Source organism: Sphaeramia orbicularis, chromosome 12 (genome assembly GCF_902148855.1).
Source record: "Sphaeramia orbicularis chromosome 12, fSphaOr1.1, whole genome shotgun sequence".
NCBI lineage: Eukaryota > Metazoa > Chordata > Actinopteri > Kurtiformes > Apogonidae > Sphaeramia > Sphaeramia orbicularis.
Window position 1 is genome coordinate 77539890 of NC_043968.1, and position 21722 is coordinate 77561611.

General features: G+C 39.8%; 1 protein-coding gene across 2 annotated transcripts in view; it reads right to left on the reverse strand.

The window, feature by feature from the left end:
- Window positions 1–21722, reverse strand: part of pdlim5b (PDZ and LIM domain 5b) — a 131836-nt gene that overhangs the window by 36804 nt on the left and 73310 nt on the right. For both annotated transcript variants that reach the window (XM_030150273.1, XM_030150272.1), the window contains exon 4: window positions 470–503. In XM_030150273.1, the coding sequence (XP_030006133.1) occupies window positions 470–503 (34 nt within the window). The remainder of the gene's footprint in view (window positions 1–469; window positions 504–21722) is intronic.

Genomic DNA, 21722 nt, shown 5'->3' on the forward strand with positions numbered 1-21722 from the left:
TTTCAGGTTTGGTCAATCACATTTCGCACTAAATAAATAAATGCATCTACACCTCCCAAAAATTTTACTCGTTCTGGCAGAAACGCCCATATTTTATATACATCATTCAAACACTCTAAATGGGTTGCGCGAACTATTTTGTCCATTTGAGAAACACAATCCTCTATGTGTCCTGTTAGTAGATCAGCTTTAACCTCTTTTTGCATGAACAGTCTAGTTTGTGCGCGTTTTTACCCGTTCAAACCTTTGGTAAATCAGGCCCAACAGATGAAGCCATGCCAGTGGCACACAGGTTAAAGAGGTGCTAAAGATGTGGCCTGGTGTTGGGTCAGCTGTCTGTGCATACCAGGCCAACGTGTGCTCTGACATCATCTCAGAAGGGACCAATAAGCATGCTCATGTTTAAGGACAAACGAACTCAGATGATTCCGTTAACATATGGCTTTTAAATTCAAATTTTAGTCCATACCTTAGGTGCTCCGTCTTTAGGGGCAGTGGAAGGTCTGTGAATGACAGAGAGGATCATAAGAACACTGTCACACTGCTGTTAATGTGCAACAAATACATCCAGACCAGAAAAACTTAAGACTGAATGGAAAAATGCAATTAGGAAAAAAAAACTGTGAAACAAAAATGCAGTTTAACTTGTATTCCATTGTAGATGTAAGAACGCAACATGTTTCCTGTTTTGTAAGGTCGCCTTCATTTCACTGGTAAATATACATCCATTAACACGAGTTACAAGAAAAACATGGAACAGGAGCCATTTATGATTTGGAGTCAAAAAAATTTGCATTAACACAGAAGATTTAAAAAAAATATTCCAAGGCACATTGTAGGATTTGTGTAAAAATAAAAACATGGTGATGTTTTATCTCACTCCTTCATTTTAACATTGATTTGACAGCATCATGTTATGTTACTCCTGCCCCTCTTTACTCCGATTCATTTAATTTTTTTCGAAGTGTCACGTTTTTGCATTTGAGGGACATAACTCTCTTATTGTGTTGCTTTTGTTTTAGCATCTTTACTTGCATCGTGTATCCTGCTGTTGTGCCCTTCTGCTTTGTCTGTCAAAGCACTTTGTAAACTTTGTTTTTTAAAGGTGCGATATAAATTAAGCTATTATTATTATCATTTTTTTTTTTTTTTTACTTTTTTTTTTTTTTACATTTTAAAACAGGTTTTGCTGCATTGCATTGTGGATATTTGACATTTTGCACACATTGCAGAGTACACAGAGTAGAGTTTTTCAAAATAAAAGCCTTATTAAAAATACTACATCATGACTATTAAATAACGTCTCCATTTTTTATGCCAAATGCTCAACTGTTTCAACAGTTTTAGTTCATTAAAAATGATTCTCTCACTGACACACACACATACACACATACACACACACACACACAATAAGGTTTTTCAAAATAAATCCTTAAATGTGGTAAATCATGACTTTTATGCTCAGCTGTTTGTATAATTTCAATTCATTCAGACTGATTCTGTCTCTCACACACACACATATACACACACATATACACAGTAGGATTTTTCCAAAATAAAAATCTCATTAAAAAGTGATGGTGGTTTCAGCAGAGGGCCGCTGGTGTTCTGTAGGGATGTAAGGAGGATGGACACGAAAGGGTGGGAGCTGGTATCAGGATGGATAGGTGTGAGTGGAGCTGAGGTGTGGACGGTCACGGGAGGTGGAATGCGCGGGAGGCAGAACGCCCAGTGCGAAGTCCCACCCAATGCTGCTTGCAGTTATAATAATAATAATAATAATAATAATAATTATTATTATTATTATTATTATTATTATTATTATTATTATTATTATTATTATTATTATTATTATTATCCAAAACCACTGGTGTGTGTGAACACTGGGTCCATCTGGGTGTGTGTCCATGTGTGGAGCGGTGCTGAAATGGGGCTCATGTCTGATTTACACTTATGATTGAAGCAGCTGTCACAGTTTTATCACCTAGGGGAGGGGTGGGGGGCTCTGGAGACATCCTGGACAGGAATCAGCCAGTACTCATCACCTTGTATTTTCACTGTTAATACTTACATCTACACTGAGGGGATTAATATGGAGTCATAGCCCTGTCATCCAAAAGGATATGATTTATGATATTTCATTTTATTGGTTTATTTAATAGGGATCATGCATATTTATGAACATTACTGTACAAAAAATACACCCATGCAAATATGCCAGAATTAGTCAAAATAACTCCTTTTCATCTACAGTCCTAGGGCAGGTGACAGAAACAAGACACAAAACAGCCAACATTAATACAGCACTCGTTCGCTATAAATAAAAAAAAAACAAAAATAAAAATAATGATGACATAAGTATCATCAAAACAAACAAATAAACAAAAAACAAATAGACATAGTATGATCACAGAGGCATTAGCCTATTCATTCACCTCTATACTTACATACAACTAAACACATACAGTGTATGGGTGAGGAAATGTGGGTCATTCAGAAATGTTGAAGTGAGAGTTGGGGGTACTTGGATAAAAAAGTCTATTTCAGGGGGTAGTCCACTGTAAAAAGTCTATTTCAGGGGTAGTCCGCTGTAAAAAGTCATTTCAGGGATATTCCACTTTAAAAAGTCTATTGCAGGGGTAGTCCACTGTAAAAAGTCTATTTCAGGGGGTACTCCACTGTAAAAAGCCTATTTCAGGGGGTACTCGACTGTAAAAAGCCTATTTCAGGGGGTACTCCGCTGTAAAATGTCTATTTCAGGGGGTACTCTTTTTTTTATCAAAAATGCTGAAGTGAGAGTTGGGGGTACTTGGATAAAAAAGTCTTTTTCAGGGGGTACTCCACTGTAAAAAGTCTATTTCAGGGGATACTCCACTGTAAAAAGTCTTTTTCAGGGGGTACTCCACTGTTAAAAGTCTATTTCAAGGGGTACTCCACTGTAAAATGTCTATTTCAGGGGTATTCTGTTGTAAAAAGTAGATTTCAGGGGGTACTCCGCTGTAAAAAGTCTGTTTCATGGGGTACTCTGCTGTAAAAAGTAGATTTCAGGGGGTACTCCGCTGTAAAAAGTCTATTTCAGGGGTACTCTGCTGTAAAAAGTCTATTTCAGGGGGTACTCCGCTGTAAAAAAAAAAAAAGTCTATTTCAGGGGGTACTAAACTGTTAAAAGTGTTGTCTAAACTGTTTGTGTTGTCAAACCACTACAGATGGTCCAGAATGCAGCAGCGCGTCTGGTCTTCAATCAGCCTAAAAGGGCACATGTCACCCCCTTACTCATTGAGTTACACTGGCTACCCATAGCTGCCCGCATCAAATTCAAATCTTTAATCCTAGCCTACAAAATTCTCCGTGGGTCTGCTCCTGTCTACTTAGGTGCACTAATAAAAGCTTATGTCGCCCCACGACCACTCCGCTCGTCTGGGGAACGTAGTCTGGTGGTCCCCAGACCTTGTACAAGACAATCCAGGCTCTTTTCATGGGTCGTTCCACGTTGGTGGAACGCTCTACCAAGTGCTACAAGAACAGAGTCATCCCTGCCTATCTTCAAGAAGCTCCTGAAGACCCAGCTCTTCTGAGAGCACCTCCTGTCCTAGCACTTTCAAACATTCCATTTTAAATATTCTAATAAGGTTTTTCCCAGGACAACCACAGATTCTTTCACGATTATCTCTGGACCTGCTGCGGTGGTCCGGCCTCTTCCCTGCCCTCATCATCACCACTCACTTATCCTCAACCGCCTCCATGTGTCTCCCCCTACTCCCCCCTTCTCCCCCTCTCCCCCAGTCCCTATCTCTATCGCTCTCTCTTTTTCCCCTTCTCTACTCTCTCTCTTTAACCCCAACTGGTCAAGGCAGACGTCCATCCTCCAGGAGTCTGGGTCTGCTCGAGGTTTCTGCCTGTTAAAGGGAAGTTTTTCCTCGCCACTGTCACCAGTCACAAGTGTTTGCTCCTGGAGGATTCTGTTGGGTTTCTGTAGAATTGACTTAGAGTCTGGTTTTGACCAACTCTATATATAAAATGTCAAGAGATAACTTTCTTGTGATCTGGCGCTATATAAATAAAATTTGATTGATTGAGTGATTTAATTGGTTTTCCCCTGTAAGTCGCTTTGGAAAAAAGCGTCTGCCAAATGCGTAAACATAAACATAAACATAAAAGCCTTTTTCAGGGGGTACTCCACTGTAGAAAGTCTATTTCAGGGGGTACTCCACTGTAAAAAGTCTATTTCAGCTTTTTCAGGGGGTACTCCATTGTAAAAAAAAAAAAAAAAGTCTATTTCAGGGGTACTCCACTGTAAAAATTCTATTTCAGGTGGTATTCCACTGTAAAAAGTCTATTTCAGCTATTTCAGGGGGTACTCCACTGTAAAAAGTTGGAGCACCACTGACCTAAGATAATTCAATTCAAATGCAAATGAAGACCCATACATTAACAATGTGTCCTATTTTAAGGTTGGTCAAACTAGACAATGCGTCCCTTATTTCTCATAAAACACAAACGGAAAAAGCCCATCGTGACCAACACAGGCCGTTTCCGTGTCCTGAGCTCCGGTACGGCGGCTGGCATCCGTCTTTTCTCTGCCATATTAGGAAAACAGACAACAAGCTCTCACACATTTCCTTTCAAACTGCATCTGGAAGCAGGTTATTAAAGAGCCCCGCCCTCCCGCTCCACGTTAACGTCATGTGCTGCCATAGAAACGGGCATCTACAGTTTCCATCCACCACTTCATATACAGGATGCTTATACTGTGGAAAACAGTGCGTGGATTTGCTGGATTTGCTTATGGAGAGACACCACGGCGGTCCAAGGAAAACAGTAAAAGGTCTAAAGATCAAATAGCACAGTGGGTTTGAAACGGGACACGGTCTACAATGCGCCAGTGTAGGACTGCTGGGTGTGTGCACGCTTTCATCTGACTGTTCTCACAACAAACTGGACAAACATGAGCAGGGGTGGTCCACAGAACATCTGCACATGCTCAGTCATGTCTCTGCTGTCCATCCATGTCTAAGTCCACCTACTGAGGACAGAGGACAGAGGGGGAGTGTGCACCAATGTCCACCTATGTATCAATCCAATCCAATCTAGCTTTATTTATAAAGCACTTTAAAACAACCACAGTGGACCAAAGTGCTGTACAGAAGAATAAAAGCACAATACAAATTAATAAAAGCATTAAAAACATTAAAATAAAACAAGTTAAAATATGAAAACGGAGTAATCCTGAAAAATCTGACTCATCCTGTTTCATCATCTGGTTACACTGCAAAAAAGATAATAATATAATAATAATAATTATAATATAATAATAACAACAATAACTTTTATTTATATAGCACATTTAACCCTGTAAAGCCTGAACCATTAAATCGCTGACAGAAAATTCTAATTCTTTGAAACTGGAGCCTTTATTGGTCCTTCTGAACAAACAAAAAATTGTTTTTCAAATATCAGTTTCCATGTATGAGTTTCAATTTTGTATCATATTTGATCCATCGGGTCTCAATGCTCAAATATTATTATTACTGAACAAAGAAAAACATAATCTAACACAAACATGTCTAATAAATGGTTAATTCTTTTTCTAAATGGTCCCAGTTCTTCCTCCTTCCTCATTAATGACAGTCTTGTAGTGTCACTGGAAAGGCCTCTGGTGAATTAACTCCTCCCCCTGGTGGATTATCTGTGTATTGCACGTATCTAATTGTATACATCAGGTTTTTCAAGACAAAAAATATCACACTGATCATGTAGAGCAGTGGTCCCCAACGCCGGTCCCTGTGGATTATTTGGTACTGGGCCGCAAAGAAAAAAAATGTGGTTAATATTAAAGCAATTTTTTCCATTAGTCTTGCGGAGATTTTATTTTGAAAAGCAACCATTTCCTCCCTCGCCTCACAACCGCTCATGAATCAGTAGTAACACATTTAAAGAAATGAGCCACAAACAAAATTCACTGGAGAACTTTTTCATGAGGAAACAAGGAAACGATGGTGCTGCAGAAGGGTCACAGACTGCCTGCAAACAGAACGCTGCATTTAGAAAGAAATGTCAGGATTCCTGCCTCAGTTCCAGGTTCATCACAACAGGTGACACACAAGCGCCTCCAAACTGCTCCGACACATCAATCCATGTTTGAGACAACTTCAAACCTCTGTGCATTCTGGATTAAAGTCAAAGCAGAATATGCGGATATCGCCACAAAAGCCCTGAAAGTCCTTCTTCCGTTTCCAACAGAATCCTGAATAGACTGGATCTGCAGAACACACCTGGACTGTGTGTCTCCATCAGCCCCAGATGGGACCATCTAGTTACAGGGAAACAAGTCCAGGGTTCCACTCATTCTGCATTAGGGTGAGTTGATATTCTACTGTACAGGGTGGGGAAGCAAAATGTACAATATTTTGAGGCAGGGATTGAAAGACAGTGTATGACCAATTAGTTTATTGAAAGTCATGAGAATTTATTTGCCACAAGAAAATGTACATAATAGAAAATGTTTTTATTCTATGTGTCCTCCTTCTTTCTCAATAACTGCCTTCACACGCTTCCTGAAACTTGCGCACGTGTTCCTCAAATATTCGGGTGACAACCTCTCCCATTCTTCTTTAATAGTATCTTTAAGAAAGTCGACATTGCTGTGTGATGTTCTATTGGTTCCATGTTCTAAAACGCCCCAAATAGCAGAATCCAGAGGGTTTAGATCTGGGCTAGGAGGCGGCCATAAACATGATTCCCAAAAATTGCTAAAGTTGGATTTGTTGCTGTTGTCAACAAGTGTTTTGGTGTTCTTGTGTAAGATTTTAACTTCAAATCATATTTTACTGCATTTCTAACGGTCTTGTTGTCTACCTCAAGTTCAATTGCCATTTTTCTCATGGATTTGGTTGGATCCTTTAGGATTTTGGATTTGAGAGCTTTAATAAAAGCTTCGGTACGTTTTTTTGTTGCTTCTTCCACTTCCAGACTTTCTCGTAATAGTTTTGCTCATAGTCATTCTCTTCTTTCCATTATAAACAGTCTTTATGGACACTCCAAGTATTCTTGAAATCTCCTTTGGTGTGACGAGTGCATTCAGCAAATCACACACTCTTTGACGTTTGCTTTCCTGATTACTCATATGGGCAAAAGTTTCTGAAAAGGTATGGATAATAGTGTTAGGTATGATTATGACATCAATATATGTTTGGTTTCAAAACAATTGATGTAGTGCCTGTTGAGAAAAAACAACTAAATGTTCATTGTAAATTTTGCTTCCCCACCCTGTAGAATCATTGTAACTGTCTGATCTACAGTGTAAGTGTTTCCGATCACATGCTCTGAACTGACAAAGGTTTTTGTTATTGGAACCCCCACACCTCTACCCAGTCCGCGGCAAATTTTCATGCATGAAACCGGTCCGTAGTACAAAAAAGATTGGGGACCACTGCTGTAGAGGGCATCAAAACTCATGGATCAAATATGATACGTTTGGCGTTACAGGATTAAAAACTGAGTTTACAAACTGCTTTGAGCATAAGGACACCACAGCAGAAACCAAGGAGTTAAAATAACAACAGAGGGTCAAACAGGACAGAAATAAGCTGAAACTGAAGTAAAACAAACTTAGACACATTTTCAAGGAAACTTTGTAGATGTAAACATTACATTTACATTATGTAATTTTACGATTTTAACTGTTATTATTTTCCTGGTCCGGTCCACTGGAGATCATATTGGGCTGAATGTGGAACCTGAACTAAACTGAGTTTGACAGCCCCGCTATACGTTCTGCACAGGTCACATGACAGCAAGAGTTGGCAACAGAGCTCTGTTCTCTGATATTTGACCTGCGTGATAAACCAGGGCTGTCAAACTCAGTTTAGTTCAGGTTCCACATTCAGCCCAATACGATTTGAAATGGATCAAACCAGTAAAATAATAACAGGTGTCATTACTCAGAAACAGGGTTGAAGATGGACCTGTGGAGTTGAATTAATGAAGAATTCAGAATTCAGTATTTCAGCTAAATTTGCGTAGAGGTCTTATTTATGTCTTTGTGCATAAGAAATCAATAGAAGTGAATCCCAAAGGAACTTTGTGTTGGTAAATGCAAGTTATGCAAATTTACAGGATTTCAGTTCTGTTGCAACATGTTGATGTTCATATGAACTATGTTTTCAGCTCAAAAATGTCCAATTTCATCACAATTAATGCTATATTTTCATGTCACAAATGGCCAAGTTATGTTTTACCTGAATTTACCTGAAAAACAAATATTCTATTCTTTTAGATTCCCCAGTTTTTCTTACCAGATTCTATCCTACATATCACATGTTTTATTTTTACAGGTTCAGTATGGAGTATGGTGCTGATCCATCCTGCTTATGTTACGCCAATACATACATTAAGAATGTCACACGTCACTTTTTAAATCAACAGTTTTCTAATAATAACCATTTTTATAAAGAAATAACAATTCTATATTGTGATTTCCTCTTTAGTATGATGATAAACTATACAATAAATAATTCTGATCCTAGTTTTTGCACAGGGATCATTTGTGGAAACGGTGACATGGCTGCCGAGCATCAGTATGATGGGATCTGTAACAACCATGTCACATCCGTCCACTGACACATTTTGTGTTTTTGTGTCAGCTGTTATTGTTTTAGATCCACAATACTAACATTTATGAATAAGAGGAGAATTAGCAATAGTAAGTATATAAGTTTATTCCTAATAAAGTACTGGTACTGACCAGAGCATCATGGGTAATGTCACGTCCGTCCACCAGCAAAAGTTTTCACATACACGTGCTATTCAAAATCCAATATTTCTGAAAATATAGCTTCCACTGTCAAATAATATCGGTAGTCTGTGCACAAATGGATTAGCATTATTTCAACACAGTTCTATGTATTTCTTACAACTTTTTTTTTTTTTTTTTTACAAAAATGGCCACTCATTTGACCCCCTAAGTAAATTTTAGCCGATTTCTGTTCTTCTGTGCAGACGGTGGAACATGGTCTTTACTAACAGCTCCATGTTTCAGAGAGAATGAGCCGTTTTTGGACAGTGTGTGAAAACTGGTGGAGCTCACACAACCATTCAGAGACTAAACACAAACCTTATAAACGGGAGAGGACACAGTTTACAATTCACAAAGTCACAAGACGGCTCTATTTTCAGAGGCGTATTAACATTTCACTGGGGGACAGTGTGTTTCTGGACACTTCACTAACATGCTTTGTGTCCACGGTTGTACGTCTGTCTGTCTCTGTGTGTGTGTGTGTGTGTGTGTGTGTGTGTGTGTGTGTGTGTGTGTATGTGTGTGTGTGTGTGTGTGTGTGTGTGTCTGCACGTGTCAGATAATGTTGGAAGCTGGTGCACTCGTCTATATCAGCGGTCACATGTCCTTCAGACGTGGTGGGCATTCATCTCCACGTGCCATGTTCATTTTTGTTCTGAAAAACCACAGGGTCACTGGTACTTTTGCAACAGCAGGTTTAATAAACTTTTGTTTCGTCTGCTGCTGCTGAGGGTCTGTCCTTTCACCACAGCTCCACTGTCATTCATTCAGATTCACTCATTTAAATAGTTCTTCTGTTTGTTATTCATATCATATTAACCCTTTCATGCACGAATTATGAGAACCTTAATCAAAATTTTTTCCTGAGTGTTTTTATTCCTCTTTAGGCATGAAAAAAACAATGTGATTAAAAAATTTTCTTCTGCAAAATAAATAAAAATAAAATGAAATAAAAATAATTGGTAAAAAAATGAAAAATACATTAAAAAAAAAATAAAATAAAATTCTTATGAACCTATTTTTAATGAAGTTGCAAAAATGTCCACTTAGCTGGAAACCACACGTTTAATTTTTGACGCACAGAAACATGTATTTACTGATAAATTGTGTGAAAACTATGGGGAGGGCTTGTGATTCTGGGGGTTTATGCTCAGGGGAGATCTACAAAATGTTACCAATTCATGTCAGAGAAGATATGTAGTGTCTTAAAACTTTAATAAAAATATGTTAAAAAAAAAAAAAAAAAAATCCATGAATGTACAAGAGAACAGCTGTAGAGTAGCTGTCCACTGTAGTGACCACTATGCATGAAAGGGTTAACAGGAAACCAAATAATATCTAGAAAACACTCGGAGCGCAGACCTCCACCAAGGCAGATCACCACCAAAATTTTATCATTTGTTCCTAGGGCCAGTATCAACATTTCCTGAAAATTTCAGCAAAATCCATCCATAAGTTTTTGAGTTATCTTGCTAACAGACAAACAAACAAACAAATCCCAATGAAAACACAAGAAAAGCACTCGGAGAGCACAGACCTCCACCAAGAGAGATCGCCCCCTCCCCCGATCACCACCAAAATTTAATCATTTCTTCCTTGTGCCAGTATCAACATTTCCTGAAAATTTCATGAAAGTCCGTCCATAACTTTTTGAGTTATCTTGCTAACAGACAAACAAACAAACAAACAAACATGCACACAAAGCAAAGTGATCACAAGCAAACCTCTGCCAAGCCCCCCGAACGCTGTGCATGTGTGGATTTGATTATTTCTGTTTCTGAACAATAGACTAAGGGTTTTCAGTTCCTACTATTTATGTCCGCAGACAGAATTTGGTGATGGTCGACCGCTGTTTCTATGGGAGCCGAGAAGGGCCAAATACTTTCCAACGGCCCAATGCGTCTCATTTCGAGAAAGCAGCTGGAAGTACAGAAACGATGTGAATTCACAAACTCAAACACAGTCTGAGCCAGGTACAAAAAGAGGAACATGGTGCAAAGGTAAAAATACACTGCAAGGAACAAAAACACACACATAACACTGGTCAACAACAAATTTATTGTTTAAGTTTTTTGAGCTGATTTAGGATCATTTTGGTGTGCTGAATCCAAAAATCACATTAATTTTGCTCAATCAGGTCAACTTTCTGAACTATGCTACATATTGGCTTTTTAACATTTTTGCTTACATTTATGGGCATTTTCACATCATATGATACAAAATTCTTTCATATTTCTTGTAATAAACGAGGTCTGAAGATTTTACTTTTACCAATTTATGATGTATAATGAATGAATAATGTTTTTTTTAATATTACAGGTGAATGAAATGGCTTCGACTAGAAGATCTTGCAAAAATAAGCCTGACGTATTCTGTTACATCTGCGGTGCATACACCATTGTGCCTAACAGGAATCCTGTTAGAAAATGATTTTTTTTCTCTTAAAACCTATTTTGGGTGAGAACTATATAAAAAATCAACTGATAAAGTCACAAAAATGTTATCAATTTTGTGAGAAGATCAAATTTTTCAAAAATCAAATTAGCAAAAAAACCTGACCTGATTGAGAAAAACAGATGTCATTTTTGGATTTAGCGGTGCAAAATGGTCCTAATTCAGTTGAAAAAACCTAGACAACTTGCAAAAAACATGTGTTTGTAACCCAGTGTAATCATCAAATGTTCTACAAATAAAGAAAGAATTCAAACCAAGAAAACATCTGCAGATGAAAACTGCTGCAGAACCAGTCAGTCCAACAGAAGTGCTCCAAATCTTCTTCTTGGTCTGGTCTTCCTCTGAGTCTTACAGTTGTTCCAGACTAAGGAACTGAAAACAACAATGGACTGATCCACACCTCTTCTTCTTCTTCTTCTTCTTCTTCTTGGTTTTTATGGCAGTTGGCATGGCAACAACATACACTGTGAACGGGTGAAATGCACCAAATCTAAGCAAATTACATTTATTATTACGAACTGTACTTATCAGTGAATGATGTCTTTTTTTTTTTCTAATATCAAATCATGCCGATATTGTGCCGATAGTTATGTTCCAACCTACATTTAACATTACTGGGTACTTGTCCAGTAGAGAAAGTTAAGGTTTGACATACTCTAGGTACTATTTTTTTCCCAGAACGGGGCCGACAAGGTCTCTGACTTCAAATGTTGTCTGATCCTCCAAATGTCAGGATCTTCAGTGGGCGATAATGCCAGTTGTCAGTGAATTTTAAGGATACTTGTGTGTTCTACGATCATGGAAATCTACTTCGTGAGCAGCCGACAGTCAGTTACACCAGGGAGCTGTGGGAAACGGCCTTAGGAAAGCACGATAATTGATGTTTATTTATTGTCATTGAAATATGCAGCATGGTGCAGTGAAACACCGCTCCCCAGAGGCTGTTTCTGACTGCACCTGGTTCCAAAACCTCAAAGATAATACAGATCAGCGCAGTCAACTCTGGGATCCAACCGTATCCTGATGTTTTACAAGAATTCGTGTCGGCTTCCAAAGCATGGGAGTGTCTGGTTTGTGTACTTTTGTCTTTGTGTGTGTGTTCAGATACGGTGAACGCGTGTTGGAAGACTTTAAGTAGATTCTGTCAGATGAGCCCACGTTTCTTCTGTCTTTAAATTCGATGAAACAAACCCACAGCCTTGTTTTATCTGCAGCCTGTTCGACTTTGCTTTATTACACGTTTTTTTTGTCACCACAGTTCACTTTCTGGAGCTAAATAAGGCAGCGAGGTGTCAATCTGTGGGCGTCGTCATTGACAACCAGAAAAGTGCGATTGTGTGGTCCGAACAGGGTGAAGCGGAGGGCGGTCCGGTGCAGGCCAGAGCCCCCGCTGACTCCTGGACGCCGTAGCTCCGTGTGGTGTGGCGGTCAGAGGAAAACAAGCAGAGGATGACGGAGGCTAAGACATGGTCTGGCCCTGGATTAAAAGGATGCATGAACTAGAGCTGAAGTTCATCCTGTGGTGGTTGGAGGTACCAGACTTCCGACCACAAGGACAGTGTCTACTCCAAGTGCCATTAAATGCACATTTGAATAAGAATTCTGGTGTTATTATGTGTTTGCTGTGCACATGCAGAAGCACGTGGGTTAATATTTGCCCTTGTTGGTTATTTTTCGTGCTATACATTAGTGATGTTCCATTCTGGATTTCTTTGCTTCTGATCTGATATGATTTTTTTTAGGATTAGTTTTACCGATACCGATCTGATACCAATCAGATACCAATTTTTTACAATGAAATTTTGATTTAAATTTGGAGTCGTTATAGGTTATAATATTAATTATAATATTAATTAATATTATAGGCTAATATTTCACTGAATGTGGAACCTGAACTAAAACAACTGTAAATAACCTTAAGTACAATTGCTAAATTCACTTCTGTAATTGCGTCTTGGCGTATTGTTTTTGTTTTGGCTACATAATGGGTAACTTCCAGTTTGGACGTAGCAGACTTTTATTTGAAGAGTAACTTCCTATCTTAACATCAGAAGGAGAAAAAACAGATAAAACCGGCAAAGAAAGTTTGACACAGAGTCAGTTCTTTGTTTTGTATTAGCTGGACAGCCTTCTGAAGAGGCACAAGGTATGTTTGTGTTAAATGTAGAGATGTTACTGAATATTTTGCGTCTCTCACTGGTTTATTATTTTGTCATTTACGCTAGCGAGCTAAGCTAATGTTTATTGTTAGGTTTCAGTCAAGCTAATCCTCATAGATAATTTGCTAATGTGAAATGTAAGTGCTCTATAATTACACGTTTTTTGTGTGTGTGTTCTTTAGCTCTTACGGTTGATTTAAGGATTTAGTGCTATTAAATCTAAAAAATCACCAGTAAAGTGTCATCCTTCATTCGGGGGGACGGGGGGGGGGGGGGTATGCTACAACAACTATGACACCTTTGACTCTTAATAACTGTAGTATAATTTTTGCACTTTCCAAATTGTACTGTTGGACAAATTAGAACCTTAGGCAGGCTGGTTTTGACCCAGGGACCATATGTTTACCACTGCTGACTATGGACAGGTCCGTCCAGGTGTTATATGGGGGTGTGTTCTGTGCCGTATGTTAGTGATGCACACATCAGTGGGTTACTCGCGGGTCAGGTTGGGGCAGGTCCGATAATTCCACAAAAGCCCTGAGGGTTGAAAAAAACCAGACTCACGCTTCACGTTAACGTGACACTTATAGATGTTTTACTAATTCCTCTATGCTTCCTGCTGTCGTGCAGCTAATTTCTTTTTCCTACCTTCAGAAACTTTAATTTGAGGGTGCAGGACATGTGTTTACTCCCGCCCCAGAACCAGGTCCGGATCGGCCCAATCTCATGACTAAATCCGATCTGATTTTCTAAAAAATGCAGATCGGCAGCCAATACCGATCTGTAGATTGTATTGGGACATCCCATCCATCCATTATCCGCCGCTTATCCGGGGCCGGGTCGCGGGGGTAACAGTCCAAGCAGGGATGCCCAGACTTCCCTCTCCCCAGACACCTCCTCCAGCTCTTCTGGGGGGACCCCGAGGCATTCCCAGGCCAGCCGAGAGACATAGTCTCTCCAATGTGTCCTAGGTCTTCCCCTAGGTCTCCTCCCGGTGGGACATGCTCGGAACACCTGCCCAGGGAGGCATCCAGGAGGCATCCGAAACAGATGCCCGAGCCACCTCAGCTGGTCATCCCTATTATACATTACTTGTGTAGCTCCTTCACTGCCGTTACCAGTACACTAAGGTGTGTCGATAAGATAAGATATGCCTTTATTCGTCCCACAAGGGGAAATTCCAGGTTTACAGCAGCAAAGTTACAAGAACACACAAGAGCAAAAGAAATGCAATATCAAGATAAACACAAAACAAGAATGCTATACACACTATTTACAACTGAGCACATGCTGATCATGTCACAGGTTTATTGCACAGTTTACTGGACTGTTTATTGTACGGTTATCGCACAGAGTTATTTGGATCAGTTTTTGTTGTGGAGCCTGACAGCTGCAGGAAGGAAAGACCTGCCATAGCTCTCCTTCACACACTTTGGGTGTTCTGATCATTCTATCACTGATGGAGCTCCTTAATGCAGTGAGTGTGTGTTGGAGGGAGTGGGAGTCTGTGTCCATCATGGAGGACAGCTTGGCTGTAAACCTCCTCTTCCCCACCCCCTCCACCTGCTCCAGCGGACATCCCAGGACAGAGCTGGCCTTCTTACTCAGTTTGTCCAGCCTCTTCCTGTCAGCTGCTGTGATGCTGCTCCCCCAGCAGACCACACCGTAGAAGACTGCAGAGGCCACAACAGAGCCATAAAATATAGAATATCAAGTTTGGATTTTTTTATGGACCACTTCCCAAAAATGTTTTATAAAATTTAATAGCAGTTCTATTTGTTTAAGTGGTGTCGCACAGCAAGCTTAGTTTACATGAAGCCCAATGTGTTGACCTTGTGACGTCAAAGAAAACGAGTCCTACAGGCTCTTCTGACAAATCCCACATGTGTCTCAGAAAAGCCTTTGATCTGGATCGTTTTGGGTCATCATAGGACACTAACGTTCACAACAACTGCAAATCATCCAGAGCTACATGTGTTGGCAGTGACGATTCAAACCAGTACCTGAAGTCCACTGTCAGAGCAAATGGAGTGAATGTCCAAACACCGTTCTGCTCCTGTTTGTCATCTTAAACCGCTCACCTGCTGCACCACACCTGGAGCATATCTGCACCAGGGCCCATATAAGGGGCTCCTGTGCACCAGGGCTGGATCATCAGTATTCTACACTGGGTAATATATTTATTTTATACTCTTGTAGTGATAAAGCAACAAACAACACCCATTGCATACATAAGTATACACAGAACCAAAATACCATCCAACTGTGGAACCATTAAATATAGTGGAAATGGTCTTTTTTTTAGTCAAAAGGAACATAATTACAGCCTGGCCCATTTATTTTATTATATTTTATTTTTTTCTTAAACCTGCCACCACCACCCCTCTTCGGAGGACAACTTTATTTTTAATTACAGCTTGTGTTTAAGTAACAATCTCACAAAAACCTAAATACTCACATGTTATATATATATATATACATGGAGGGAGGAGTCACACAGACGACAGTGTACAGGGACAGATGAGACAGGACAGTGGGACGAAAAAGACAGAAGACAAGACAGTGGGACACAGCCCGGCCCATTTAAAATGCTACTTTTAATTTTTTGGGTACTTTTAAGACACACCCAACAGTACACCATATATTTCCCATAAATGTCATGGATGTGTGCTCTTTCATACAGTGTGACTCCTCAAACCCACTAAATCTGTATTAAATGTATATGAACATGTTCAGACACGCCTCTGTTCTCTCCGTGATAAGATCCACCACCTGTGACTGAACCTCCGTCTGAGGACTACCCTAAACTACAGTCCAGTCTGACAGATTTGGGGCAGCCGTGGCAGGTTGTCCGATAACCAAAGGGTTGGTGGTTCAAATCCCACTCTGTCCTAGTCATGTGCTGTTGTGTCCTTGGGCAAGGCACTTCACCCTCTTGCCTCCAGTGTCACTCACACTGGTGTAGGAATGCGTATGAATGTTTGGTGGTGGATTAACTCAGCGCCACATTTCATCAACTCAACTGCTTCTAGAACCTGTGGACTCCCACGGGTCAACGCTCTAGTTATTACCGCCACCAAAGAACGGTGGAGGTTACTACCTCTGCCAGGAGGTATTGTGATCACTTTGCTTTGTGTTTTTGTTTGTTTGTGTGTTTGTTTGTTAGCAACTTTACAGGAAAACTGTTCCAACCATCTTTATCAAACTGTACCCACAGATAGGCCTAGGCCCTGGGACCAACCCATTAAATTTTGGGCCAAGTAGGCCAAAGTTCAAGGTCACAGCAAGGTCACAAAATCTACAATTTTCCTACCTCTCATCATTGAGCAATTTTCGAAAATTCATAAAAACTTCAAAACGACTCCAATTAGTCTCCAATTTGATCCACCCGTAGCTTATAACAATATCTTGTATCTGGCACAAAATTGTCCACATCCACTGTGGAATGTGGACTCTGTGGATGTTTTAATTTAACATTGAAAATCCCATTTATGACACATTTTTTATAAATAAATAAATAATTAAAAACAAACTACAGACCCACTGTACTGAAGACCTATAGTTCAAATCTTTTAATTCAATCAAACTATAACTATAAAATTTTAAAATCTATAAAAATGTATTACCATGTTTGACCACAATTTTTCTGCTGTATGGAACAACCTTGAAACTGTTTAATTACCTCCGCCAAGGAGGTTACGTTTTTGCCAGGGTTTGTTTGTTTGTTTGTTTGTTTGTTTGTTTGTCTGTCTGTTTGTTTGTCTGTCCGTTAGTGTGCAACATAACTCAAAAAGTTATGGACAGATTTGGATGAAATTTTCAGGGTTTGTTGGAAATGGGATAAGGAAGAAATGATGACATTTTGGTGGTGATCGGGGGTGGGGGGGCCCACGGGGGGGCCCACTGATCAGCCTTGGCGGAGGTCTGCGCTCTCCGAGTGCTTCTAGTTTGAAAAGAAACAGTCGATCCACACATGCACACCATTCGGGGTGCTTGGCAGAGGTTTGCGTTCTCTGAACACTTGTGTTTTCATTGGGGTTTGTCTGTTTGTCTGTTTGCAAAATAACTCAAAAAGTTATGGACAGATTTGGATGAAATTTTCAGGAAATGTTGATACTGGCACAAGGAACAAATGATTCAGTTTTGGTGGTGATTGGGGGGGGGGGGTCTGATCTGCCTTGGCGGAGGTCTGCGCTCTCCGAGTCCTTTTCTAGTTTTTCTTTTGCAGATGAACAAAGAAATAACACCCAGTCCTGGCAGAAAAATATAAATCCATCATGTATCCACAGTTAAATCCAAACCACTGCATTAACAACTCATAAGGCGACAGTTGCATGTGTTATTCCTCTGGTAAATGTGCGTGGTGTTCAAATGTGAGCAGTAAAGTCTCACCAAATAAAAGGCTGAGTGGATCTACCACCACACAAAGTCTGGGTAATTATTTTTAATCAGCCGGACTCAAACATCTGTACAAGCAAAAGGGAAACACTAAACACTCTGGCAACAACATTCTCCCAAGAACAACCCAACCCATAAAACACATTGTGGTCCACATTCTTGGATACAATGGTTTCTCATTCTGGTACAAAACCCTTCACAGCTCTTCGCTCAGTCCGACTCGTCTGCTCTGACCTGTTGTGATTCACAGATGATGACATGACAGGAACAGAACTGTAAGAACCAAAGAACACCTCCTGTTCAGTGGAAACACATTGGCCTTAATCTCTTGAATACAAAGTGTCAGAGCCGTAAGATCTGTGTTTTTGTTCGGAGCCGCCTATAATATGTGAAATATGACAAAATGACATACTGGGAATAAAATGCACTGTCAGTAATCACCTCTTAGTACTGTTGGAATGTTTTCATAAGCCGGAAATCAGAATCAGAGAACACGGATTGAGAAGGAGTAAAGCAGGACAGATGAGATTCTGACTTTACTCTTCTTTTTTTTCACAGGTTTAGGTCGTGTCCACACACCTAGCGTCTGCATTATTCCACTGTTTTTAACCTCTTGAAACTGAAGTGTTTATCTAGAAGCTCTGGGGCTGTGCTGTAGTGGACAGACAAAAACCTCTGAAGTTTACAAATGATGCACACACTCTCATACAGGGTGTCCCCAAAAAAATGTATGCACACTTTAAATCATTGTAAAGTAGGTGTTTATTAAATTCATTTAATTTTCCAAATGTAATAGAATTTCCAAACATCATTTTCTTGTTTTGTCTGTTCCTCCTGTTCTCAAACTGATGTCCGTTCTGGTCCAGACTCTGCTGACAACGCCAACCAGTGGAATCACACACATCACCAAACAATTCCCTTGGTATTTGCGCGCATTCACGTTCAATGGCTGCTCTCAATTCAGCGACTGTTGCAGGTCTCATAGCGTAGACTTTGTCTTTTAGGTATCCACATAAAAAAAAAAAAAAAGTCAAGTGGTGTGAGGTCTGGTGAACGAGGAGGGTATTCAACCAAACCCCTCCGTCCAATCCACCTGTTTGTCCAGTTCACCAGAGCTCACACCATTAGACTTTTTTTTATGTGGATACCTAAAAGACAAAGTCTATGCTATGTTATTCAAACAATTCAAACAATGTGAATAACATGAGCAAACTGGGGGAAAAAGTGTAATTTTAACAATATTCTGCCTCAGTTTGTTTACACATGTACGTTATAACTTACAGATCACAGTGGATCTACAAATACATAAAATATTTAACAGGCAGAATATTGTTAAAATTGTTCTTACTTCTCTTAAGACATTTCAGGTTGTTCATATTTGTTCAGGTTATTCATGTTTTTTGTGAAACTATACTTTGTTTTAGTGTAAATACATGAAAATATTTACATTTACAAAGAGGAAAAATTTGGAGTTGTCATTATTTATGTCATTATCATAGTATTTTACTGGTCCTGCCCACGTGAGATTGAATTGGTCTGAACGTGGAACCTGAACTAAAAAGGATTTTTAATATTTTAGTGTAATTTTTGAATTTTACACATTCAGATGGTCCAGAATGTAGCAGCGCGTCTGGTCTTCAATCAGCCTAAAAGGGCACATGTCACCCCCTTACTTATTGAGTTACACTGGCTACCCTTAGCTGCCCGCATCAAATTCAAATCCTTAATCCTAGCCTGCAAAATTCTCAGTGGGTCTGCTTCTACCCACTTAGGTGCACTGATAAAAGCTTATGTTGCCCCACGACCACTCCGCTCATCTGGGGAACGTTGTCTGGTGGTCCCCAGACCTTGTACAAGACAACCCGGGCTCTTTTCATCGGTCGTTCCACGTTGGTGGAATGCTCTACCAAGTATAGGGTGTCCTATAAGTCTCCATACATAGGGGACATAACACATTCCATACATATATGGTTCTAACATGTATTTCTTTATATTTCTTCTTTATAGTTCTTCAGCAGACACGCATTGAAATGTGTTCCCGACAAAATGGCAGTCATATAGAGCATATTATATAAATAAAAATGGTTTATGTCAAGAAACGTTTATTTTACCTATGTATGGAGACTTATGGGACACCCTGTACTATGAGAACAGAGGCATCCCTGCCTGTCTTCAAGAAGCTCCTGAAGACCCAGCTCTTCCAGGAGCACCTCCTGTCCTAGCACTGGCAGACATTCCATTTTAAATATTTTAATAAAGTTTTTCCCAGGCTTATCACAGATTTTCCCAGGATTATCTCTGGACCTGCTGCGGTGGTCCTGCCTCTCTCCTGCCTTCATCATCATCACTCACCTATCCTCAGCTGCCTCCATGTGTCTCCCCCTACTCCCCCCTTCTCCCCCAGTCTCTATCTCTATCGCTCTCTCTTTTTTCTCTTTCTTTACTCTCTCTCTTTAACCCCAACTGGTCAAGGCAGACGTCCATCCTCCAGGAGTCTGGGTCTGCTCCAGGTTTCTGCTGTTAAAGGGAAGTTTTTCCTTCCACTGTCACCAGTCACAAGTGTTTGCTCCTGGAGGATTCTGTTGGGTTTCTGTAAATTGGCTTAGAGTCTGGTTTTGACCAACTCTATATATAAAGTGTCGTGAGATAACTTTTTTGTTGCGATCTGGCGCTATATAAATAAAATTTGATTGATTGAGTGATTTAATTGGTTTTCCCCTGTAAGTCGCTTTGGAAAAAGGCGTCTGCCAAATGCATAAACATAAACATAAACATCCCAGGGGCCAGACTGGATCCTTTGGTGGGCCGGATTTGACCCCCGGACCACATGTTTGACACCTGTGGGTTAGAAGGTGTGAAAATTTCGTGTAAGATCTGCTGTATAACAGAGGAATAGAACCAGGAGTTGGACGTTGAAAGTATGTAGAGTTTCACTTTCATTTCACACCAGCATTAGTTACGTTAGTTATGGACTGCACTCCCACATCTATAACAGCCCCCCACCCCCGACCAAAAATAAAAAATAAAAAAACATCCCCCACTCTGTTTTTTTTTTTTTTTTTTTTGACAAATCGCACCCTGTGTCTAAGTACATGTTTATTTAAATGTATAACTTAAAAAAAAAATTCTGAAAAAATAATAATGTGTAACAAGTAGCTCTTTGTCTGGTGTGTGGTTTGGGCTGTAGGTTTCATGTCCTGTGAGACGAGCATGTTTGATGTTTAATTGTACATTCATTATCCACACTAGATTACAAACAGCTGTGGACCGGGGCTATTTTAGGCCCATTTTCCCACGATTACAGCCCAGAGGCTCCTCCAGGCTTTGATGTGGTGACGGAATGACAGGACGTGTAAACCAGACACTTGAGTTTTTCTGTCAACATGTTTTACAGCTCCAAAAAGTATGCGTGCTTGGCCTCCGTTTGTTTGTGTCCGACACAAAAGCCAAATGTCGTCTTTGGCTTCAAGTCTTTGGTTCAGATTTACTACAATGCATCTTTTTCAAGACAAAAGAAATATGTTTTCCATGCTGTGGGTTCACACTTGGACAGACTACATGAACTACACACACACACACACACACACACACACACACACACTACAACACTGTGGACACATACAGTCACGGAAAAAAATCAGACCATCCCTTGTTTTCTTCAGTTTCTTGTTCATTTTAACCCTTTCATGCATAGTGGTCACTACAGTGGACAGTTATTCTACAGAATTTCTCTCATATATTCATGGGTTTTGTTGTTTTAGTTCCATATCAGCCAACACAGTGGACGCTTATGCACCATCCCATACACTGACATTCATACTATTACTGTAACTTTGCCTTTTTTCTTTTTTCAATCAATTTTCAATTTATTTTCCTTGTGCATCTCCATAAGTACAAAATTTAAAAAAAAAAAAAGA